Below are 26,825 nucleotides of genomic sequence, written 5' to 3' on the forward strand. Positions count from 1 at the left end.
CCTCTGCGTGGTATCAGATCTCAATCCCCACTCTTTTTCTGTGGAGCTCCTGGCTGGTGGAATGAGTTGTTCCACCTCCATTCGGAATTCCGTCTCTCTCAATGTGTTCAAGAAAAATTCATCAAACAAGATTCTTCAAACAGGCTGATAGGAATTTTAACTCACTTATATTTTGTTTGGCGCTCCTCACTTATGAGAATCAATTTTGTCACCTTGTTCCCAAACTGTCCTCCAGACTGATGCTATGTTGACCTTTTGTAAGTCACTTTGGATTAAAATGTCTGTTAAGCAAATAAATGTAAATATATTTAATTAAAAGCTTGCCAGCCAGCACAGCTCTGTTAGCTGAGGACATCTGTGAATGTGGTGTTGGCCTGTCATCCAAACATCCCCATGACTTGAGTAAAGCTGAGTGTGAAGTGTTCTTCTTTTTGCTCACTTGCATCTTAAAGGTGTGATTTTTGTAAAACAACAGAGTAGGGCGGAGCCAAAGGCAAACGCAGCATGGAGGGTGTGGTTTATAGTGAACATCTGGTGAAAGGAGGGGCAAGAGGCGGAGTTTAGGCAACATCTTTAAAATATTCTCCACCGCAGCCATTCCATTTAGACTCAATTTCTTGATGAGTGGCATTTGCAAAGTGTGTGATAGGAAACGCTTGTAGAGTTTATTCATATGATAAAAATGTCTCTGTTACTGAAAGGTTTAATGGCTAGATAGTCATCAGCCTTCAAATATAGACCCCACCAGAGCAGCAATAGCATCACTGGTCTAGAATATTGCTTTTGGTTGACATTTTTTTTTATGGGTATCTGCTGTGACATACCTGCGAATGGTTGCTAGAGGTTTCAATTTTCTCTTGAGACTTGTCTCTGGCTAGTTTTGCTGCCTCTTTAACTTCCTGAAATTTTTCAGCAAACTAGAAAAAAAAAAAGAAGAATATCAGAAACAGCGTTACATAATATAAACATTTAGCCCCAGGTCTTGACAGTTAAAGAGCTCTTTGGCAGGAAGGATAGGAGTGAGTGGCACAGTAGGGACCTGCGACTGGCCTCCCACTCATATCTTTTAGCACACGGGGGACTTACAATAATGCATTATAACGCAGGAGGTGACTGAAAGCTACACATTTGGACTGTGTCTTTAATAGTGCTGATTGGCAATATTCATCAAAGCGTTTCTCACAGTAAATTCGCTGGTGACCTTGTTTGCTGGATATTTTCCTATAAATTCGCACGCAGCAGGCTTAGACAAACATTTTTTCCCAGCATCCCATGATGATTTCACAGAGCAGTAGTAGCCAGGCCCAGAACGGTTCATGCATGTGCTAATCTGCTCTGGGCATGCGTGATGCCACACCCCAAACACTTTATCCTTCCACCCTGCATATGTTTAAAATAAATAAATAAGAACAGTATTTTCATTTGAGGAGTACAGTATCTGACCACAATGAGAATATAATGAGTACTGCCACCAGATATACAACACGGACCACTGTGTGGCGCCACATGGCTAATTTACATGTATAATTAGCCATGTGCTGGAGCTACAATCCAAAACCAACCTCAAAGGAGAAAAACCCCTTTTTGGAACAAGAAAACGCATGCGACCCTGTAAAATAATAATGATAACTAAAAATTGAATATTGTTTGCAAAGTGTTTATCTACTTCATGGAAGAAAAAAGTGCAAAGCATCTGTACAGAGAAAGAAACAAAAAAGATATTCAAGCTACACCACCCAATGCTGGGATGGGACGAGCCAGTCTCACGTCACCTTTTGTCATACGGCTAATGTGTGCCCCAAGATTGGATCTCTGTGAGTACAATGATATATATATATATATCTATCATGTCACACACGGGTGTCAGAGGACCTCCTCTGAGGCTCAATCGAGGTAAACCTGCTGGGAACTGAAAACCCACCCAGTGAGGGCAACTGACCCCAACCCTTCTGGTTCAACCACCATAAAAACTCCAGGCGTCCTGGAAGGCTCCGTTATTACTCTCAATACACTAAGGTCGGAGCTCTGCTAGTGACACGACTCCAGACCAAAAACCTTGCCTTTGTTGCCTTAATTATCCTGCATAACGGGAAGAACACCAAAGAGGGTTTTCTTTTGTGTTTTGTTTGATCTCTGGACAAAAATTGGGACGACGTGGTTGAGGTTCCAGATTCCCCCCCATAACCCCCCGCACCCCCCCCCCCCCCCCCAAGTCGTGGAGCGATATATATTGTCATGCACATGCAGTTAGAAGGCATTCTTAAGGCTCTGTACAGGTAAACACGACCACCCCGGGCCAAGAGGGAGCACTCTTGTTAACACGATCTCTCTTTCTATCAGCAGTTCTGGGGAACCTCAAACAGAAAGCGAGTGACGTCACTTCTGGGTCCACGTCATTAAGACCCAACCTCTTCTGGGAATCGGCGATACAAAAGTTGCTGAGACCGGAAGGAGGCGGTCAGTTTGTTGACTACCAACAACTAACGCAGAATGCTTAGAAGTGCAGCTTTATTTTCTTGTTTTAGCACCCTCACATGCTATTTACTTTGGCTAACTTTCTCACACTGAGGTCTGCTGGTTCTCCAACACTCCTTTTGGCTCAAGGTCTGCTATTATCACAATATATTTATATTGATATAACTGTATATTGTGACAGATGACCTGATGTCCCAGCCAGAGGCCCTGATAACAGAAGGCCAGGGAGGGAGTGATATCTTCATTCCATGACCTGGTGTAGAGGTAGAAGGATGTTACAGCGGCTACATCAGAAGAGCTGTCCTTACAACTACTGAGCAGCATCCGGGATGCACTCAGGAGCCGGAAAGGTCCACACAGAGGTACACTGCCTGCTATGGAGAGAGCGTCCCACCGAACACTTGGTGGCAGCATCCCATCTGGCAAGGCCAGGTATGGATATCCACATGGCAGCATAGGTGTGGTCAGGTTCTGTGGGAGCCATTTTGGGGGTGGGGATCTCTTGCATACTGACCATACAAGGACCACAGTGGTCCTACCTTATCTGGAAGTGCTTCCCGGGGGCAGTAACTTAAGTACTGCAAGTACTCCTGGGTCAGGAGTTAAAAGAGAGCTCTCCATTTGACTCAGGAAGAGTTGGAGTTGGGTGTGAAGGAGAGAAAAAGAAAAGTAAGTGGGAAAAAAAGGAGAGACAGTTGTACTGAAGGTATTGTTTAAATTAATAGCACATTAATTGAACTGGGACTATTGTGGTGCAATTGTGTTTAGGGTGCAGGTACACCCCCTAGTCGTCACTATATATACCGGTATATATATATATATATATATATTTTGTGGAAGCCAGCCCCGGACACAGACAGACAGACACCTCCATGTCTACAAAAAGCACATGTTTATTCACAATAAAGTTCCATACACAGCACACGGTGCCCCCTGCACCAATCACCCTCTTGAGTCCTTCTCACGGTCCTTCACCGCCTCCATTCCTCTCCACCAAGCTCTGTCCTCTTCCTCCCAACTGCAGATTCCGACTGGAGGGAGGTGGTCCCTTTTATATCCCCCAGGACGTACTCCAGGTGCTCTCTGATGGACTTCCTGCGACACTTCCTGGTGTGGCAGAAGTGCCGCATGAGCAACCGGAAGCACTCCGGGTGTCCTCGGTATTCCTTCCGCCACCACCTTCCTATGTGGCAGAAGTGCTACCGTCCGAGACTCCACAATCGACTGGGCGCCCCCTGGTGGTGGCCATGGGCCCTTACAGGGTTGAGCTTCCATGTTCAGACCCTGTGGCCCCCAAACCAGGCAGGGTGGCTGCCCTCTCATGGTCCGTCCAGGTGTCACGACTGGGCACAGCCCCCAGGCGACCACCACAATATATATCTATCTATATATATATCTATTATATCTCTATATATATCTATATATCTATATATCTATATATATATATATATCTATATATCTATATATATATATATATCTATATATCTATATATATATATATATATATATATATATATATATATATATATACACATACACACATCGGAGTGTCATCCTCCAGGTTCTTCCCAGGTATGAAATTCCACCGAAGGTCTAAAAGGGGGCACAGCCACTAACTGTGTTGTCCTCCTTTACCTCCACAGTGCTGAGAAACTGCCCAGTGACGCCATTTGACTACCCATGAATTGCAGAACTCTCAAGTTCAAAACAGTAATGGCCAACCAAAATGCTTCAGACTACTCCACATTCGTTGTTTTGCTGTTTTTGACTTACCTTTGCTAATTGCTGCTCGGAAGAAAATCCCAGACCAAATACTGTATTCGCTCGGCTATCTGCCCACTGGCCAAACTTCTGTGAGGTTTTTGTGAAGGTCATGTTGGGCGTAATTGTACTGTTGATTATTACCTGAAAAGAAGAAAAACAAAAATTTAAAACAAATGAGGGTATCAATAATTTATTCAGTAAATACAAAGATATTGTAGGAAAAGTTGCTCTACCTCTCACCACGTGTTGGAACTTACCTCACCTCCGTTTAGTTAGTGATACCTGTTTGTTAACAGACATTATCATCTAGAGATTGTTAAGGAGTAACGTTGGATGTTTTTGAGAGAGAGATTAGAGCTACGTGTGTTTTAGAGGGTAAAATAGGACCACAGTAGGGGTTACGGTCCCAGACGATTCAGCACAGCACTTGCCTTGAGTGGGATTGGTGATGTATTCTTTGGGGAGGGGGGGGGGGGGGGCCCTCCTCACTCACGTGCCAGCCTCTGCGCATACCTTTCCTCCATTTAGTGAGTAAACGAGACAACTACTTAACTGATTGAGATCTTTTTTTTCTAGAATTTGCTCGAACATTCCGGTTGATTTTGCGACTTCTCTCATTGTGCTAAGTATCACAGTTTGCTTGCAGGAGTGATTTATTTGCGCTAATCTGAGACTGAGGCTGCGGGGAGGAGGGAGGAGGAAGAGTGACGTCAGGAGTGGAGAGCCGCGCAGGGCCCTCCTCACTGTCCTGTTTCACTAATGCGCGGGCGAAGCTGTGGGGGACAGCTAGAATCTCTATATATAATCTTCATTTGGATCTTGATCTTTGTTTGTCCGCGAATGAATTAGAAGAAGAAGCACTAGATGGCAGTAGAGAGACAGCTAAAACATAGGCATTGCATTAAGAATCTCCTCCAGGCTTATACTACTGAAGACTGTAGTACTCCAGTCACACCTCAAAACACAGACATTCAAACTAAACAAATTGTTGTGCTTTAAATTAACTAATCTTTATATATAATCTTCATTTGGATCTTGATCTTTGTTTGTCCGCGAATTCCACACATGCGTAGACCACCTTCCAGTTTAGTACGTTGTTGTTACTCACGGATGTCAACAATGTGCCGGAATAACGAAAGGGGTGGTGGACAGTGTTACGCTGGTTAGCTCCTGAGGCCTGGTTAGAGAATGAGATTGCCGAAGATAAAAGGTACGTGCTACGTAACATATGAGTGAAAGAAAGACAGTGGGTAAAATGAATGACAACGTAACAGCACATTCCGGAAATTATTTTTGTTACGTTGTAGCCGGCGAGTGCTGCGCGTCTCACAGTTGTACCCTGGCTTGCTCACATGTCAGTGAAGTGATCCCTATTTATGCTTTAAAGAGCCTGGATACCTATGTGTCCCCCTTTTATAACCATTGCTCCGTGTATATTGCCTTACTCTTTGGATTGCCACAAAGCAACCTGCGAGATTGGAGAAAGGTTGAGAAGAGATCGTGAGAGGAAACGACAACGTCGTGAAAACGAGACGGACTGTGAACGGAGAGAAGCAGAAATGCTCCTCCACCACCACATAATTACTATTCGGACAGTGATTCAGAGTAGGCCGTTCCTATCGAATCAATGTCCAAGGGTTTTGTTTTGTAATTTTGTTTCCCTTATAAAAAATCATAATGCTGTGCGACGAAGAGCCCAGTTCACGACTGGCAGCCGCGTTTAAACAGGGAGCCCTTCACAGACAACTTTAACACGCGCAACGTAGTTGGGCGCACATGGCTAGTGTATATATATATATATATATATATATATATATATATATATATATATATATATATTTATATTTTGGGTTTGTGGTGCACCTTATTTTTCTTGTATATACCCTTTTTTTTTCTTGTAAATAATTTTTCTGGACTCTTTGATCTACGTTTTGTGTAGCTGCTTCCTGTGCACATTTTTTTTTTTTTGGAAGACAATATTTTGTGTATATGCATTTTTTGTCTTTATTTTTCATTTTTGGGTCTGTAAACTTCACTATATATATATTTGCTCGCTAGTTTTGACTGGGATGTTATTTTTGTGTTTTTTTGGTGCACCTGTAAATAAAACCGTACTCTTGCGTCTGTGTCTCCATGTCTGACTTCTCATAAATCTGATCCCGCTCAGTCCTGCACTACAAGTGTGTGGTCTGGTGCCATCTTTGCCACTACACGGGGTGTGACAGGGACGTATTGCCTCTTGCTCAGCCCCTAATTGAAGTCCAGTCCTCGACACGGCCTGTTAGATTAGTGGCGGTCTGTTCACATCCGGTCATCTCAGCCACCAGCCTCCATTCCTTTCATTTCGATTACCTGTATTCCCCCCAGGTGGTTTTCCATGAAGGGGACACTTGGGGGACTCATGCTTCTAAACCTCATGAGTTCTACAACCAGACTGATGCCAATGACACCCCGGAGTAGCACTGAACATGAGCCCTTGTCTGATCTAGTCGGGTCGTAATGGGGTCCGAGCAACGACTGAATTCCTGGCCAGGTTAAACGTTTTAAAATGACATATTGTTAGATGTTAATAAATTTTAAAAAGAAAAAAACACACATTATCGACCTATAGGCAAGATATTATTCTCCATTACAGATGTGGGAGGAAAAGCAGAAAACACCCACATATCACTAGAAGGATACGCAAACTCCACAGAGACTGTGAGCTGGTTCAAGGGGTCACAGCGCGGACCCTGGAGCTGTAAGGCTGCACACATATCTACTAGGCCACTGGGCCAAGCCAAAGATTATTTTGAAAGCTAACATAAAAAAATGCTACTGAAGAAAAAAAATAAAAATAAAAATCTGCACAGACGACAAAATCCATAGAGGAGATTTCAGCTTTGAATCGAGAAGCTAATCCACACGCTAAAGACTTTAACTGCCATGAAGATCATCGGGATATCACTGAGCTTCAGCGAGACGTTTACACACGCAGACTGATGGCTTAGTGAAACAAAGACTGAGTAAGCGATGAACGCTGCGGAATACAAGGCCACGGATGCTTCCTAACTCCCCGGGCCTTATCTTTGGAAGATGAGAAACATTTTGACAAGAATGGGACATTCAGTCCAACCGAGCTCGACGGTCCTTTCTGCCAGAGCTCCTCCGAAAACAACAAGTCCAGTTGTGAAGGTCCCTGAAGTCCTGCTGTCCACCCCCCCCCCCCCTACTGCTTGGTCACCAATTCCATGTTGTAGTGAAGATCAAAAAATTCCTGTTATCCAGCATCTACAGCGGTCTCTGTAATGTTTGGCACAAAGACACACATCTCCTCGATTTCCTCCTGTGGTCCATTATTTAAAATGACAAATCAAACAATTCAGACATCGTGTTTAAAGTGCACATCGCAGACTTTCATTTAAGGGGATTTGCAGATATTTTGGTCACATGGTGGTCCCCCCATTGCAGGGCACCATAACATTTGGGACAATTGGAGTCCCAGGGGTTTGTATGTCCTCAGGTGTGTTTGATGGCTTCATCAGAGACTTCAGCCTGCTTCTACCCTTCGGAGTCTGCAGTTACCATGTTGTTCAGCATGAGGACAAGAGCTGTACCAGTGAAAGTCAGCCATTATGAGGCTGAAAAATGAGAAGAAAACCACTGGATGACCGAAATCAACTGTCTGGAATATCATGAAGAAGAAAGAACACACAGGTGGGCTCAGTAATCACTAAGGGACTGGTAGGCCAAGGAAGACCTCCACTGCTGAGAACAGAAGAATCCTCACTGTGGTCAAGAAAAAGCCCCCAAACACCTGACTGACAGACCAGACAGTCTTCAGGGGGCCGATGTGTGTGTACCAGCAGAAGACGTCATTAACAGAAACACAGAGGCCACACTGCAAGATGAGGAACACAAAAACAGGACGGCCAGATTACAGGTTGGGGAAAAAGGAGCCTGCAGAATTCTGGGAAAAAAGGTCATGTAGGCAGAATTTTTCTTCAGCTTATTATCCTGAGCCCTAAACCTTGGGTTGGGTGGCCTGTCCAGGGTTACTTCACTTCAAGGCACTGAGAGATGGCAGCATGTTATGGCAGATCTAAATGTCCTAATCTGAAAGAAAGAAAAAAAAAAAGAGGACATCTCGGAATTCTCCTCACACACTAAAGAGAAAAGCAGAAACATCACGTTGCTACGTACATCCGTCCAACTGAAGTCTCGCTCCTTGCCAAGGAGAACAAACCTAAAAATGGATCCTTCTGCTCCCCGTTTCTGGTGCTGTCAGACGCACTGGGCAGCCGACGAAAAAGGGGGCGGGATATGCAAATTAGCAAACAATTAAAGCACAAACTCAAGACAGATTAATTAACGTGCAGCCGGTGTAGCATAGCAACACTAAATTACAGGGGGTCTGCAGCAAAGGGTTCAAAACCGTCAGCCCACTGCTGGAACAAAGGCGTTTACAGACGCGCGGCGACGTCTCATAGAAAGCCAGAGAAGTACGCGAGTCTAACAGCCTGACAGCTTTGGACGTACGGACTGACGTGCAAAGTTATTTTACGCTGAAATCCATCCGTCCACCGCAACTGCTGAATCCAAATTGAGCCTCGTGAGGGACAATGTGGCAACCAACCTTGGGTTTTGGGATGGGGGGGGAGGGTCACATCTCCATCAAAGGACAACCTACAACTGCCAATTGCCAAAATGGCCATAAAGGGGGCACCAGTCATAAATCAGGGAGAGGTGAAAAAGTCCAGAGTGGGCTGAAGATGTCTGGAAATCAATACCGGGGGGCTCACAAAGAATTCAGACGCCTTCGCTCTCTCACTCTCTCCCTCCACACTTTACCTTCATTTTAAATTGGATGAATTTGCCAGTTTGTGCCCATCAATCTGAGCTCAATAGCCTATAATCCATCCATTATTCAACCCGCTATATCCCAACTACAGGGTCACGGGGGTCTGCTGGAGCCAATCCCAGCCAACACAGGGCACAAGGCAGGAAACAAACCCCGGCAGGGTGCCAGCCCACCGCAGATAGCCCATAATGACAAAGCGAAAGGACATTTTCATAAAGGTCTGCACATTCATTAAAAATCCCAAACTGAAATGACTCCTTCTCATAAGTATTCAGACCCTCAAGTCAGTACTTTGTAGAAGCCCCTCAATTCCAGCTTTGAGTTTTCTCAGTCACATCTCTGCAAGCTTTGCACATCTGGATTTGGGCAATTTGTCCTCTCCCTTCCTGGCAGATCCCTTCAAGCTCCATTAGACTGGACGGGAAGCATCTCTGAACTGTCATCTTCAGGTCTCTCCAACCAGATGTATGTCTGGGCCCCTCAAGGACCCCCTAGAGACTTGTCCTGAAGCCACTCCAGCTTTATCCTGACTCTGTGTTTCGGGTCATTGTCCTGCTGAAAGGTGACATGGCTTTGGCTTCAGGGACATCTTTGTATTTTGCTGCCTCCATCCTTCCCTCAATACTGACCAGCCTCCCTGTCCAAGCACCTCCATAACATGAGGTTGCCACCGCCAAGCTTCACAGTAGGGAAGGGATCATGTGGGTGATGAGCAGTGCCTGGGCTTCGTCAGACATAGTGCTTGGGATTCTGCCCAGAGAGGTCCATTTTTATCTCATCAGATCAGATCCTTCTTCTCTCAAGTGGGCTGTCATGCATATTTGAAATGGCTTCCATCTACCAACATTTCCATAAATGCCTGACTGATGAAGTGTGGCTGAGATGGTTCTGTGCGTGTGACGTGGTGGCTGAGGCCTGTGACTGATGTACAGAAATGGCACCCCTCAGTGTCTAAAGCATGCATTCACTATTATTACATTTCAAGGACACCCCCTCTCTGTGTCTGGAGCACACACCCCCTTGAGGTACCAGAAGAGCACCCAATGGGCAGTAGGATGAACGTTCTGGAGTGCATTCTCCCCCCCACCCCCCGAGTTACACAACCAGCACCCCTCAGTGTCCATTCAATATAATGACATTTCAAGGACACCAACCCCTTCATGGAAGACCGCCTGTGGGAATACAGGAAGTTGAAATTAAAGGAATGGAGGCTGGTGGGTGAGATGACCAGATGTGAACAGACCACCACTAATCTAACAGGACTGGACTTCAATTAGGGGCTGAACGAGAGGCAATACTGCGTCCCACCATTGCTCCAGCCGTGCTGCTGCTGCTGCTTTATTGCTATCTTTACCCCCTTGAGGTTCCAGAACAGCACCCCATGGGTGGTGGGGTGCCTGTACATTCTGGAGCGCATGCCCCCCCCCAACCAAACTTACACAACCAGCACCCCTCAATGTCCATTCACCTTCCAGTGTTTGGAGCTCTCACCCCTTGAGTTACCAACACACAGCCCCTCGGTGTCCATGGCGTGACGTGGTGGGTGGCGCCTCCGGAGTGAACGCTGCTTGAGTAACATAAAAGGCCCTAACCCTGAAGTGGATTGTGCAGGTTTGGGACTGTCCTGTGTCACATTGATTGGATTTTGTGACATCCACAGACAATGCAGTACTTCATCAGCCATGAGTGGTCATCCTGGCCTTCTTGCTTTTCAATTCTCCATCTCCCACATCCCTGGGGTGGCAGCTGGTGCTTGTGAGGATGGATGTCTCCTGAGATGGACGGGCTTTACCGAGACGGACTCAGCCAACCAGCGATCTGAAAACAGAAAGAAGTGGCCATGGAAGACGGACAGGCTAGCAGAACCATGAAGTCCCCCATTCACCGACTCTGACTGATGCCACTAAAGAGGAGGACGGGCCGCTGTTACCAAATGTTAGGCCTCAGTGGCAAAACTCAAGTCACAAATTGAAAAAATAATAAACGAGTCACCAAGTTCCTGGTTTGGTAAAGTTCAGAGCTCCTCGTCCACGCGAATAATGTCAGCCATTTCCGAGTGGCTGAAAATCTGCAAAGAGTTGAAAAGTGTAAATGCAGGCAGTTTGAAAGAAATACGCATAGGCTGCTCGGCAAGAAAATAGGTCAGGTAAGCGATTCCGCAGCAATTCCTGATTTGTATTTTTATTAAAGTATTATGACAGATCAAGATGAAGGGTATGGTGGTGGAGGAGCAGGTCAGCTCAGTGATTCTTTGTCCATGTCATTGGCACCAGGGGTCCCAAGGCACATACAGGATGTCCCAAAAAGCAGCAAAAAGCCCTTCCAATAATGTCCACTAGAGGGGGAAATCCCACCAAACCCTGGCTAGATAAACACAGAGAAGGGAGGAGGAGGTTGGGAACATGCACTGATAAAAACTTCATCAAAATAAAGCGTGTTTATCCTTCTCCAAATTGCTCTGTCACACAGTGAAGCTCTGCAGGGCACGTTGGCAAATGGAGTCACCTAAAAGCACACGGCAATCTGAGGCGGTCTCAATACAGAAATCCCAAGGCAAGTCTGCCACATCCCCAAAAATAATTCTAGACTGGCACCAGGTGGGCATGCGTGTGAGCGGACCCTTGGTGGACTGGCACCATGCCCTGTTAGTGAATTCTAGAAATTTCTAATTTGCATATGGAAGAAAACATCAAGTAACAGAGCGTGAAGGTCAAGAATCACAAAGCACAGGGAAAAAACCACAAGAAGTCACCAACAACTCCCTGCCGGCGGGAACTGTGGGAGACCCTCTGGAATTTACAGGGAAGTTCCTGGCTGTGACGATCAGCACGTCTTGTGGGGGGACCACCCACAAAACACATGGAGCATAACCCAAGAAGCTTATAGATACATAGAGCCGATCAAAATCAAAGAGTAACGCAGACAATCAACAAAAGTAACACTGAGGTAAAGAAAAATAAAGCAGACCTAAAATATGAATTTGAACCCCAGTCCATGTGAAGTCTGCCAACACCCCCCAAAACATGTAGGCCGACTGGCACTTCTAGACTGGCACCAGGTGGGCTTGTGTGTGAGTGGACCCTCGGTGGTCTGGCACCCTGCCCTGTTAGTGAATTCTAGAAGTTTCTGATTTGCATATGGAAGAAAACACTTGGAGCGTCAGAGTTCAAAGGATGCAAATATATTTTTAATATCCCATTATCTAAATATTGTGATTAGTGATGAGAGGATCCCTCTGAATTTGCGTCACCCCACGTTTGGCAAAATCTCAAAAATGTTCGGAAGCGTCGGCGAACTCGGCGTAATGCACTGAAGTCAACTGGGAAGGAGACACTGAGCACTGACACTGGACCAGCTATAGTGACCTGAGCGGTGAGTTAGCAGCGCTAATCACTGCACCACCAAGCCTCCCCGAGATAAAATGAGTAGAATTAAATATCAGAACAATAAAATGTACGGCACACATTACACGGGAGGAGGAAGTATGACGTCACCAAGGCGCGGCCCCCCAAGAACTCCATGACAGGTACACTTTGCTGTTATTGTCTTTGACGCTTTTGCTCATTCACTGCCGCTGCTACCAAGTAAGCACATTGATTCTTCTCTCCTTTCTTTTTTTACTTTTACATCAACTGCACAGCACTCTGGGTAATACTACTAAAGGGGTAGACTCACGGATTACACACCAGTCACATACTGGCCCATGCAAAAGGCACTGTGGGTGCCATAATGAATGGACAGGCCTCTCGACGGAGACGAACATCATCTTGCTTGACGTTTTTCCATCATATTGAGAGACTTCTGCTTAAAGAGGTCTTTTTGTTTTCTTCTAGTAACAACTCTCGTCTTTTGGCACAAATCCGGTCTGAATGAGACTTGGCAGTGTTGTCAGCAGCGAGTGTTAAAATGCTGGGCAGCCTATTGATTTGGAGCTCCAGTGCAGTTTACTCTACAGAGATGATGATGTTTGGCTTCTCTCCACAGAGGTTTGTTACGCTAGGCCGTAATTAAAAAGCAATATTCTCTGTCATGATGTCTTACCATTCAAGTCGCTCATGAAATATTCGACTATACTGTATACGTCACAAACCGAAGCTCTGCGGGTCTGATGTGGGTCACCAGTAGGCACAAACCAATCTTGGCGTCCGTACAAGGCAGAGCTTCTCAAATCTCTTGGTGCCAGTGGGTCGCCTAAGGCTCCAGTGGTTCTCAACCCAGGAAGGTGCCAGCATGTCGTGGGGTTGTCCTTGTTGGTTCACAAGTGGGTTTCCTAAGTGATTGGCAGTGCTGTGACTCACTAAGGGGGTGATCTGCTACTGAATGTAAAATGGCAAAACCCAATCGCAGGATCAGAAAGGTTGAGAAACACCTAAGTTAGGGAAGGCAGCGCGGGCTGAATACATAAGTCACGTGGAGCGGAGACGATCTAAACAAACCACAAAGGGCCCTCCAAGAGTCAGAAAAGATACGAGACCCTGTGAAATAATAATAATAGTAATAATTACTGCAGCTGGTTTTAGCAAATTCTAGAACGTTATCACCCTGTTGTTTTTTAACGGACCTCACAAACAAATATATACATATATCTACACTATATATACATATATCTACACTATATATATATATATATATATATATATATATGGTTGAAATAGTTTACTGTCAAATAAATGCAAAGAGTACACGACACGTGTTTCGCCCTCATTCTGGCCAACCACATGCGTTACCTGGTAGGTAACCACCCATACAATCACATTGTGACACAGACTACGAATGCCGTGAATATATTATATATATATATATATATATATATATACACATACCCACACACACACACACACACTGTATACTGCAGTGGTTCCCAAAATCGATCCTGGGGACCCACTGTGGCTGCAGGTTTTTGTTCCAACCAGATTCACAATCGGTGATAATAATCGATAACAACTGATCTCATTTAATTAGCTGGTCTTTTTTACTCTTCTCTTATTCTGCATTCAGAAAAAACACAACAGTATGGTTTTTACATTTATAAGATATTTAGAAAAACTTCTATTTTTTCTAAAGCTATAAATGCTTAACTCTCTTTTGTTGTTGTCCTATTATTTCCCTTTGTCCTGTGTAGTTTGCCCCTTCATTTAATCCTAATAGTGTCAATTAACAACCAGCACAGCAGACACCCGGGATGATGAAAGCAGCAACGACTTCAGTGTCAGACCCGCTACTTAGTAAATAATCAATTAAATAACCAGAACACCTGGAAAAGCAGAATGAAAATTAGGTTGAAAATACTGTTGACTTTAAAAAAAAAAAAACCTACATATTCTCCATATAACTGCTTATTAAATTTTAATAAAAATCTACCAGACTTTGTTTGTAATTTATACATTGAGTCCCAAACACGGAAACTGGGAAATAACGACTCACTTAATTAGACTAGGAGTCCAATGAAAAACGGAAGTTGGTTGGAACAAAAACCTGCAGCCACAGTGGGTCCCCAGGATCGAGTCTGGGAACAACTGGTATACTGTATATATACACACGCACACACACTATATGTGGATCTCCTCATGGGCTCTGTCAAGGTATTTACTGACCCACCAGACCACAAGGGGGCACTGCCGCTAACTCTTTCTTCTCCTTCTCTCCCCACATCACAAAGAATCCGCCTACTGAGGGCACCTAGCCCCGCCCCTTCCAGTTCCGTAAGAACAAAACCACTGGAAGGAGGCATCATTCTCCAGAGGAGCGTGCTGTTAGTCACTCTTTCGGGAGGTCCAACTATCAGACAATGAAGTTCTGAGACCTTTGTTTATTTCTTTTCTTTAGCCATGATGGGCGTTGCCTTTATTTTTTGCTTTTTCATTAAACAGGATGACCAGGTCCTGCAGTGGGTTGGCACCCTGCCCGGGATTGGTTCCTGCCTTGTGCCCTGTGTTGGCTGGGATTGGCTCCAGCAGACCCCCGTGACCCTGTGTTTGGATTCAGCGGGTTGGAAAATGGATGGATGGATGGATGACCAGGTTGGTGCCCCAATTATCCAAAGATCTTCTATCATTCCTATACCTGGCTATATCTAGATCTACATATATCAGTCAGTCATTCTCCAACCCGCTATATCCTAACACAGGGTCACAGGGGTCTGCTGGAGCCAATCGCAGCCAGCACAGGGTGCAAGGCAGGAACAAATCCCGGGCAGGGTGCCAGCCAACCACAGACGATACAAATCCTTACGTCTGAAACTCACGCCACCTTGAGTTGCCCCCTTGGCTTTTATTACTGTGTTCAGATCTGCTTTTCTGGATGAACTTGTCGCCTAAGGCCGCTGCCTTTTTGTTTTATTGGTGGGCTTCACCTGCCTAGCCTCCACAAATGGGACAAATGTTCCAAAGTCCCCCTGTGAACGACAGCACTTCAAAGGGAAGTCCTAAATCATGGGGTTTTTAGGACTCCCCTCCTCTGAAGCCTCATTTATGCAGGCCGCCGAATCTCAAAGTATGCGCCGTAAGCAGCTGTCTGCTAAATCCCAAAAGGATGAAAATAGCAGAATGAGATTAAAGCAGGGGGATTAATGGGGGGTAGGCAGGGGCTGCAATATACGGAGAGCTAATTTGGTACAAGCTGTACGTTGTTTTTCAACAAATATTAAAAGTTGACTAGGAGAAGAAACAAAACAGAAAAAGTTGTCCCAGGAATCAGCAGAATACATCAGGTAGGCAGAGACCCTCACACCACTGATTTAACGGCATATTGGCCATCCATTGGCATCCAATTTTGCCACCATCCGCTTTTCTACAACAGCTTCCAGTGTGCCCAGGGTTTGCTCTGTGATGGCACAGACTCTTCCCGATATGTTTATTCGGCCGTTGTGCTTCTTCTTAGCTCCAGTTGCTTCCTCCAGGAGACTGCTACAGACTGGTAGAACATTTCCAGCAGCTTGCTGCACACATCAGAAGACCTGAGAGTCTCCTCAGGATGTCCAGTCTGCTCTGGACATTATTGTCCAGCGCCCACTGTGTTGTCAGACCAGGCCAGTACCCCCCCGGTACTTGTAGCTCTGAACCACTGGATGGTGACTGGGCACAGAGGCTCCTTGGCACACCACAAGTCCACCACCAACTCATTTGTGGCTCAGAGGCTCATTGGAACCACCAGCTCTTCTGTCTCGCTGATGCTGAGTTGCAAGTTGCCTTCCTGTATTCCGACTCATCTCCTTTATTAATGCAGCCTGTGATGGACGAGTCATTGGAAAATTTGCACAGATGGCAAGCGCTGGTATTGTGCTGGACGTCTGTAGTGTGGAGGGTGAACAGGAAGGGGCACAGGACAGTTCCCTGAGGTGCTCCAGTATTACACAACACCATTCTGCCACAGTCCTTTCATTTATTTGTATATTTATTTATTTAATTTTGTCCATAATTTTCCTCCATATTAGGCTAGCAGTCATCAGGGGCAAGGCAGGACCAGCACCAAGTCAGGTCAGGTCAGGTCAGGTTGGGGGGCATGCCCTGGCACAACATGTCGATGCACCCAGCAAACAATGAAACAGCTCAGGATCCCAGTTGGCAGATCACAAACCACCAACCCCCCCGAGATAGACACGCGGTGCGGTCCTACCCTCCAGAAATGACCCTCTATCTGCTGCAGCCAGGTGTTACGTAGGTGTCCCCTTGGCCTTGGGTTGGTTCCCCAAAAATGATGGTCCTGTAAGTCGGTCCACCCTCAGGGAATTGGGCCACATGCTCGTAGTGCCGTAACTGACGCTCCCTCACAATGCAGGTCATCTGCCTCATTCGGGACTCCATGAGCAACACAAAGTGAAACCAGCGGTACCAAAGGGCCCTCTGAAGAGACACAGCACTGAAGGAGTCCAGCCTTCATCTTAGGTCACTGGATAAGCGTCCATGTCTCGCAACCAGACAGCAGCAGGACTCTAAAGACTTGGACCTTCGTCCCTTTACAGAGATATCGGGAGCGCCACACACCCCTTTCCATTGACCTCATGACCCCCATACTCTCCCAATCCGTCCACTGACTTCATAGGAAGAGTCACCAGAGTCACATGAATGTCACCGCCGAGGTCAGTAAACTTCTCGACGAGGTCGACACTCTCTCCGCAGACAGACACACTGCTGATGGCCGTGCCCAAGAGCTCATTAAAGGCCTGGATGTTGGTTTTTATCAGGACCCTCACAAGCCCAGACCCTCAGACCCCTCACTCAGTCTCTCGAGAGCAATCGTCATCGTCAGCAAAGTCAAGATCAGTGAATCTCTCTTCACTAACCGCCGCGGGACCCCTCAACTTTGCCCAACACCCAGTCCAGGTAAGCACTGATCAGAGTCGGAGAAGAACACAGACCCCTGACGGACACCAAAATCAACTGGGAAAAACGCAGAGGTTCTGCCTCCACTCTGCACTGCACTCACAGTACTGGTGGACAGGCCTGCCATGACATTCAGCAACCTCAAGGGGATCCTGCAAAGTCTCAGGACGTCCCACAGTCAAACACTTTACGAAAATTGACAAAGGCTACAAAGAAACACCAAAGTGCCAACACCTGCTACTTCTATTATTATTATTATTATTATTATTATAGTGAAGAATCAATGCTGCTTCTCCAAAAGCAAAGCTCCACTCCGCCATACTGGCAGCGGGCCGCCCGCGCTCCTCCTCACTTCGCACAAGCCAACATGACATTTACAGTCTCAGTAATGCAAATCAGGTTGGTTTCCGCATGCCAAAAATGTTAACTCCGTTAATAAATTCTTTAAACGCTTTTATCCTGCAGACAGAACATGAACAAAACCCGATTTCTTGTTTACTTGGGTTGCAGGGCTTTACCGCACATAAATGAAGCAGAAAAATGTTCCGTGTTTACACAAATGAAAGTTTAGCCCAAAGGCTCCGGCAAGTGCCGACGCTGCTGTTGGATTCGCAGGGTTTTCTTTTTTTTAGGTCTCACAGGCACCTCTTTCCGTGATAATTAGCCGATTTCAACTCATGAATCACGTAAGTCTGCGTCTCTGGGTGGGTTTCTATTAAATGGAAAGGAAAAAAATAAATAAAAGTTCTCGTCTGGGCCCTTCAACGGCATGTAGTAGTCCAGAGGCGGCACACTTGGAGTCGGAATTAATAATTAAGTCATCTTTTCAAATAATTAATAGTGCGGCTCACTATCGGCGATATTGTGTTCCTCGCTCATGAGCCGCAGCCTCTGGAGTGTTTGGCTCTTTGAGGAAAAAAAAAAAAAAAATCACCGGACGTTTTGCTGAGTCGGTTACAGTTATTGAAAAAAGCAGCTACTGCAATGCTAACAGCTACCCTGGGAAGGAAGGCTTCGAAAGGCCCTCGGCAGAACGGCAAGAAGCTGAAACAATTAAGAATGGTGTCACCGAGTGGGACGTCCCTGGAGCCTTCGAGCCGCGACGGAGCCGACAGACGCTGCTGCTGGTTTCTGCCAGCAAGAGAGATTGGGGAAGGACAGAAATGAAACAAAGCAATCGAGCAGGGGCCCGCTGTGACCAGTGTGGCCTACCAGGCTGGCACCGCCAGCTGAACCCGACACAGACACGTGTGGGACACAAGTTCAATGCACACTCAGTTTATTTTTTTCTTTTCCCCTTGTGGCAATCGCCTTCCCCGTTTCAAGCACAAGCACAGCACAAGACCACAAGTCTCCTCCTTCACTCCTCGGGTCAGGCTTCATCCTCCTCCTCCTCCCGACTCTGGCTCCCTGAGTAGTGGCTCCTTTTATAACGCACCCTGAGCATGACCTTGAGCATGGGAAAGGCGCTATATAAATAAAATGTATTATTATTATTATTATCATTATTCCATCCATCTATCCATTATTCAACCCGCTATGTCCTAACTACAGGGTCACGGGCGTCTGCTGGAGCCAATCCCTGCCAACAAAGGGCGCAAGGCAGGAAACAAACCCCGGGCAGGGTGCCAGCCCACCGCAGAGACACAAAAACACCAAGCACACACACTAGGGACAATTTAGGATCCCCAATGCACCTAACCCGCGTGTCTTTGGACTGTGGGAGGAAACCCACGCAGACACGGGGAGAACATGCAAACTCCACGCCGGGAGGACCCGGAAAGCGAACCCAGGTCTCCTTACTGCGAGGCAGCAGCGCTACCCACTGCGCCACCGTGAGAGAAGAGTGAATTACAGAAATAAGAGGGGCCATTTTTCTCTTAAGGCGTTATATAAAATAACAAGAAATACATTTATCATCCATCCAGCTATATCCTAACACAGGGGTCTGCTGGAGCCAATCCCAGTCAACACAGGACACAAGGCAAGAGCAAATCCGGGGCAGGGTGCCAGCCCACACACACCAGAGACAATTTAGTATGGCCAATGCATCTAACCTGCATGTCTTTGGACTGTGGGAGGAAACCCACGCAGACACGGGGAGAACATGCAAAGTCCACGCAGGGAGGACCCGGAAAGCGAACCCAGGTCTCCTTACTGCGAGGCAGCAGCGCTACCCACTGCGCCACCGTGCCGCCCTATTATTATTATTATTATTATTAACTGCACAAAAGGGCTCAGCAGCTCCTGCTGCAGCACCCCCCAGTGGTGCCTGCAGATCCCAACAGGGCTGCGCCACACTCCAACTCCCATGAAGCCCTGTGGGAGTCTGAGGCATCGCTGCAACCCAGGGGAGTTGCCATTCAACCTCTGCTCCTTAGGGTCAAGCTGACAGAGATGGGAGTAGATTCATACCTGGTGGCATGGATCGTGGACTATCTTAAAGACAGACCTCAGTATGTGCGTCTCGGGAACTGCAGGTCTGACATTGTGGTCAGCAACACAGGAGCGCCGCAGGGGACTGTACTTTCTCTGGTCCTGTTCAGCCAACATACATCAGACTTCCAATACAACTCAGAGTCCTGCCACGTGCAAACTTTCGCTGATGACACTGCTATCGTGGGCTGCATCAGGAGTGGGCAGGAGGAGGAGTATAGGGACCTAATCAAGGACTTTGTTAAATGGTGCGACTCAAACCACCTACACCTGAACACCAGCAAAACCAAGGAGCTGGTGGTGGATTGTAGGAGGACCAGGCCCCTCATGGACCCCGTGATCATCAGAGGTGACTGTGTGCAGATGGTGCAGACCTATAAATACCTGGGAGTGCAGCTGGATGATAAACTGGACTGGACTGCCAATGCTGATTCTCTGTGTAAGAGAGGACAGAGCCGACTATACTTCCTTAGAAGGCTGGCATCCTTTAACATCTGCAATAAGATGCTGCAGATGTTCTATCAGACGGTTGTGGCGAGTGCCCTCTTGTACGCGGCGGTGTGCTGGGGAGGCAGCATAAAGAAGAGGGACGCCTCAAGCCTGGACAAACTGGTGAGGCTCTATTGTAAGCATGGGGCTGGACAGTTTGATATCTGTGGCGGAGCGACAGGCGCTGAGTAGACTCCTGTCAATCATGGAGAATCCACTGCATCCACTGAACAGGATCATCTCCAGACAGAGGAGCAGCTTCAGCGACAGACTGCTGTCACCATCCTGCTCCACTGACAGACTGAGGAGAGCGTTCCTCCCTCACACTATGCGACTCTTCAATTCCACCCAAGGGGGTAAACGTTAATATTATACAAAGTTACTGTCTGTTATACCTGCATTGTTATCACTCTTTAATATTGTTTTTTGTATCAGTATGGCTGCTGCTGGAGTAGGTGAATTTGCCCTTGGGATTAATAAAGTATCAATCTATCTATCTAGTGTCCCGGAGAGGTAACGCTCTGGCCATGCTTGCTGCCGTGGTCCTCCCAGCTGGGCGAGAGCCCCCGCCACATGCTACACCAGAGATGACATTCAAAGGCAGTGGGTGGGGGGCACGAAGAAGGCTGAAACCTGCCATCTTCTTCTTTTGGCTGATCCCATTTAGGGGCCATTTGTCTCCAGCTATCTGATTTTTTTTCAACTTCTTTCTCTGGTTTTGACTTCGCCTTTTGGGTTGTGTGGTTGGGACGTTTACATTTACTGATTTGGCCGATGCGTTTATCCAACGTTTACGACCCAATTGGTTCTTCTGGGTTTCCAGTTGGAGCACAGGCAGGTCAGGTGGCTTGCTCAGGGTCACAAACTGTGGTATCAGTAACAGGGTCTGAAGTCCAAAGCCTTACCCACGACACTTTAACCACACGTTGTTCACCTGGGATTGCCTTGTTGGCAACTCATCTGTGCCCTTTTGTGCTCTTTGGAACCTCTTAATGAGGCAAATTATTTTTTTTTTATCATAAATCTTTTTATTTATAGGGTGGCACAGTGGCAGTGCTGCTGACTCACGGTAAGGAGACCGGGGTTAGCATCCTGGGTCCTCCCTGAGTGGAGTTTGCATGTTCTCCTGGTGTCTGTGTTTTCCCTCCCAGTGCTCCGGTTTCCTCCGACAATCCAAAGACTTTCAGGTGAGCTGAATTGGGGATCCTGTATTGGCCCTGGTGTGTGTGCCTGTGTGTGTTTGTCCTGTGACAGAATGGTGCCCTGACCAGGGCCTGTTCCTGCCTTGCACCCAATGCTAGCTGGGATAGGCTCCAGCAGACCCCCCCAAACCCCCCCAACTCGCTGTGACCCTGTTCAGGTTAGAAAATGACTGACTGACTGACTTACTGACTGACTGACTGACTGACTGACTCAGTGTGTTTGCCTGTATTACTAGCTGGAATCTGACTGTGATACCCCCCTCTAGTGGACATTTCTGGAAGTGCTTTTGGAATTTATTGGGACTCACCATTTACTGACAAACAAATTAAAGGACCCCTGACATATTTTGCGGATTGGTTTATGGGCGATCACGAATCAAATAAAAACAACGAGGAGCAACCTTAATTCTGAATTAGGGGGGGCTTTGGACCCACGGAGCCTCAGCCCTGACGTTCAATATTATTCTTGGTCGCTCCACTAAAATCACACAGTCAAGTGAAAAGCTTAAATATTTAATGCAACTCCATTTGAAGAGTAAATCCGAGCTTTGATGAAGAAGCAGGAGCAGCGAGGGCAACTGAAGAAGCCCACGCTCTACTGAGGGGAGTTCACCCATGTTTGTGACATATGGCCTCATTATTACACCTGGCCTAGTGTCAGTACCCCGCCGATTTGAAATTTGGTTCAAAAAACGTAAACATACCTTTAAGAAGAGAGCCCGACAAACAAGAAGCCAACTCTTCTATGACAGCAAAGCCCCCCATTACTGTCACCATTCCATCCCATGAATCCCAGGAAGTTGGTAACTTAATTGATAACAGGACTGCCGTCATTGTTTCTAAAATTAACTTCCTTCAAACCTACCAATTTTCCCATCAGGGCATCAACAAAGGCCTTTGACTGAGATACTCATCTGCTAGAGCCGCAGCTTTGCCTCCCATTCCATTCTAATTCTTTCCACGCTTTAACTGTAAGACGTCAAATTTTTTTTTTTAATGCGACGAAGAAACACACTGGCACAGCTGCGCCAATTAGGCCGCAAATGCACGCGTTCTTAAGGCAGGACCCCCTTTCTGTTAAACAGGAGATTTCACTGATTAGAATATATTAGGCTGATTTCTATTGGTCTGACTCCTGAATTTAAATATCATACTTGGGGTGGGCAAAGAAGGGCACGTGGTTTATTACACATCACGGGTTAGAACAAGTGGACAGGCCTGTACACTGGTACTGTGAGTGCTGTGCAGAGTGGAGGCAGACCCTCTGTGTTTTTCCCAGTTGATTCTGGGGTTCATCAGAGGTGTGTTCTGCTCCTACTCTGTTCAATGCTGGTATGGACGGAGTGTTGGGCAGGGTGGTGGGGTCCAGCGGCTGTGGGGCATCTGTTGGTGAAGAAAGGTTCACGGATCTTGACTTTGCTGACGATGCTGTGATCTTCACAGAGTCAATTGAGGCTCTGAGCGAGGAGTCTGAGTGTCTGGGCTTGCGAGTGTCCTAATAAAAACCAACATCCAGGCTTTTAATGACCTCCTGGGCACAGCCATCAGCAGTGTGTCTGTCTGCGGAGAGAGTGTCGATCTCGTCGAGAGGTTTACCGACCAGAGCAGTGACATTCATGTGACTTTGGCGACTCTTCCTATGAAGTCAGTAGACGGATTGGGAGAGCATGGGGGGTCATGAGGTCGCTGGAAAGGGTGTGTGTGGCGCTCCCGATATCTGCAAAAGGACGAAGGTCCAAGTCTTTAGAGCCCTGGTGCTTCCTGTCTTGCTATATGGTTGCGAGACATGGATGCTATCCAGTGACCTGAGATGAACACTGGACTCCTTTGGTGCTGTGTCTCTCAGGAAAATCCTTGGATACCGTTGGTTTGACTTTGTGTTGCTCATGGAGTCCCAAATGAGGCACAAGACCTGCATTGTGAAGGAGCGTCAGTTACAGCACTACGGCCATGTGGCACGTTTCCCAGCTGGTGATCCAACTCATAAGATCCTCATTGCTTGGAGACCCAGTGGCTGGACCAGGCCAAGGGGTCACCAACTTAACACTTGGCTGAGGCAGATAGAAGGTCATTTCCGGAGATGGGGCTGGATCACGTGTCTCCTTGGGGGGTTGCCAACCGGAATCCCGAGCTGTTTCGTTGTGTAGTGGGTGCGGCAACACACTGTACAAGTGCATGCTCCCCAACCTGACTTGACAGGTTAGAAGGTATATGACCAACTGCCCCTTTATCTACAGTGGATTCAGACCCCTTCACACTTGGCACACTTCATTGTCTTGTAGATAGACACACAATGGCCATTTTTGCTCATTAATATCAATATACATGCAGGTGGTGGGTGTGACAGAGCAAGATGACGAGGACAGGAAGATATGGAATAAGATGATCCACTGAAAGGGAAACTCTACAGGATGGTATTTGCATTGGGTGTGACGAGGATGGGCAGGATTAGAAATGAGGACATTAGAGGGTCAGCTCAAGTGGGAGACAAAAATCAGAGAGGCGAGATTGTGTTGGTTTGGACATGTGCAGAGGAGAGATGATGGGTATATTGGGAGAAGGATGTTAAGGATAGAGCTGCCAGGCAAGAGGAGAAGAGGAAGGGCCTAAGAGAAGGTTTATGGATGTGGTGAGAGAGGACATGCAGGTGATGGGTGTGACAGAGGAAGATGACGAGGACAGGAAGATATGAAAGAAGATGATCTGCTGTGGCAACCCCTAACGGGAGCAACCGAAAGAAGAAGAAGACATGTTTACAGAAGATTTCCTAAAAATCAAAAACTGGAATCTCTCCTTTATTAAAAAAAATAACTCAAGGTGGTGCGTTCGGAAGGCAGGAGCCTCACTTGTCAAGGATCACATTAAATCCTGGGCCAAATCACAAATTCCGTTCTTGATCCGAGGCAATCACTAAAAGGGGGGGGGCGGAATGCCGACTAAGACCCGAGATGCCAGGTCAGGGACTCGCCACTTCTGGGATGAACCCGTGTGCCGGATCGTGCTAACACGTTCGCTTAACAAGGCCCTTGTGGAGCCTGTCATGATTTAAAATTCCGATTGCCTCCTCTGAACTTCCTTCCAAAGCGACAGCTGATGGAACAGCAGACGGCTAGGAGGCTTCACCCAGGACTCGTTTCCATGGTAACCGGATGGGTAAACACGCAAGGCTGGGCAAAAGATACCTGAGAGTGTCGGAAACGTACGCCTTCTCCTCACAGCTGGAGGACAAGCTGGCCGAAAATACAAGAACAAAAAAAAAAACCCAGACGAGGGCAGGTCCGGTCCGGCACAGCTCGGCCAAATGGCTAACCTCAGCTAGGCCCGCTCGGGTACGTCACCCTCCTGGAAAGAATTCATTTTGTGAGATTCCATCACTAGACAAGAGAGCCGGAGCCTTTCAAGGGGCAATATCTCCATGCGCTTCCCACTTGGGGGGCCTCACCTTGGATCCGTCCACGCTGATGATGCGGTAGCTGTTCCTTGTGCTGTCGTAGAAGTAGGAGACGGTGACGGCCTGCTTGCTGGCAGGGACCCAGTTCTTCTTGGTAGTGGGATCGATCTGGAAGACATGGGCTCTGGTGGTGAAGATTGGCTGCTCCCTAAAAAAAAAGAAAGAAATAATGTGGTCAAAATGGGCAACTTCACAGCGCGTCGCCATGTTTAACTCATAACCTTGCTTTTTTTTTTACTGTAAACATCCTAACATTAAACAGTTCAGAATTAGGCGCACAAAATCAGACAATCGATAAAAGAAACAAGGCAGGCAGGCAAAGCTTCTTTATCAGGCTGAGGTGGGCACATCGCCACAGGTGTAGATGGCACTGCCAATGGATTGTGTCAGGCAGGACTAAATACTACCGGGTGCCACACAATATGTGAAATGCTCAGTGATAATAAGGGGAGCGGAACAATGAAATTCTACCAAATAAAATTAGCTAAGGAGGAAGCCGTCACCTAGCAAAAGCATATCATAAGTAGTAATAATATCCATCCATCCATTATCCAACCCGCTATATCCTAACTACAGGGTCACGGGGGTCTGCTGGAGCCAATCCCATCCAGCACAGGGTGCAAGGCAGGAAACAAACCCTGGGCAGGGCGCCAGCCCACCGCAAAGACACACACACACACACCAAGCCCACTCCAGGGACAATTTAGGACCACCAATGCACCTAACCTGCGTGTCTTTGGACTGCGCGAGAAAACCCACACAGACATGGGGAGAACATGCAAACTCCACGCAGGGAGGACCCGGGAAGCGAACCACAGGTCTCCTAACTGCGAGGCAGCAGCGCTACCCACTGCACCACCATGCCGCCCAGTAGTAATAATAATAATAATTCTTTACATTTAACATTCTAAATACACAATAGCGAGTGGGGGGGCCACTTCAGCCAGCAGAAATATAATACAATACAATTTATTTTTGTATAGTAGCCCAAAATGAGATTTGGAGTACTGCAGTGGGCTCTAACAGGCCCTGCCTTTTGATAGCCCCCCATTAACCTTGACTCTCTAAGAAAACAAAGGAAAACTCCCCCAAAAAAAAGAAACTGAGGAAACCTTGGGAAAGGCAGTTCAAAGACAGACCCCTTTCCAGGTAGGTTGGCCATGTAGTGAAGCACCCACCTGGATGATGCGACGGCAGCCATTTTTGCACCGGTGCACTCACCACACATGAACTTCGATGACAGAGAGAGCGAGCCGATTAGAGACAGAGGGTGATTAGGGTGGTCTAGAATGATTAGGCCGTGGTGGGCAATTTAGCCAGGACATCGGGAAACACCCTGCGCCTTTACGGAGGAGGCTCAGAGATCTTTAATGACCACAGAGAATCATGACCTCGGTTTTTTATGTTTCATCCGAAGAATGGCGCCATTTTAACAGCACAGTGTCCTGGTCACTGCACTGGGGGGCATTGGGGTCCACACCGGGTAAGCGCCCCCTGCTGGCCTCTCCAATACCTCTTCCAGCAGCAACCCAAGCTCTTCTTAGGTGGTCTCCCATCCAAGTACTGGCTGGGCCCAAACAGGCTTAGCTTCAGGGGGATGACTAGGTGGTATGGCTGTTGTTAAATCAGGATGGTGCTCTTTCCTTCCAGGCTGCGTGGCTTTCTGGGTAAAGGAGTCAAAGCGTCAAGGGAATCGCTTCCCTTAAACTGAATTTAAAGGCTGAGGGGGGTCCCTTATGTTAAATATTAAGGTGTGTTTTATTGCTGATTGTGTTGTCTTGGTTTTATTGCCGTTCATATTTTTATGCTATTTCTGTTGATTCACTTTTGTCTTTTTTAAGTTTACT

The 26,825-nt window shown here is 46.9% G+C and overlaps 1 protein-coding gene across 1 annotated transcript in view; it reads right to left on the minus strand.

The window, feature by feature from the left end:
- homer2 (homer scaffold protein 2) overlaps positions 1–26,825 on the minus strand; it is a 162,609-nt gene that overhangs the window by 51,998 nt on the left and 83,786 nt on the right. The window contains exons 2-4 of the mRNA XM_028823667.2: positions 24,970–25,126; positions 4,249–4,380; positions 825–917 (exon numbers count right to left, since the gene is read on the minus strand). Of these exons, the coding sequence (XP_028679500.1) occupies positions 825–917; positions 4,249–4,380; positions 24,970–25,126 (382 nt within the window). The remainder of the gene's footprint in view (positions 1–824; positions 918–4,248; positions 4,381–24,969; positions 25,127–26,825) is intronic.

This window comes from Erpetoichthys calabaricus, chromosome 17, assembly GCF_900747795.2.
Source record: "Erpetoichthys calabaricus chromosome 17, fErpCal1.3, whole genome shotgun sequence".
NCBI lineage: Eukaryota > Metazoa > Chordata > Cladistia > Polypteriformes > Polypteridae > Erpetoichthys > Erpetoichthys calabaricus.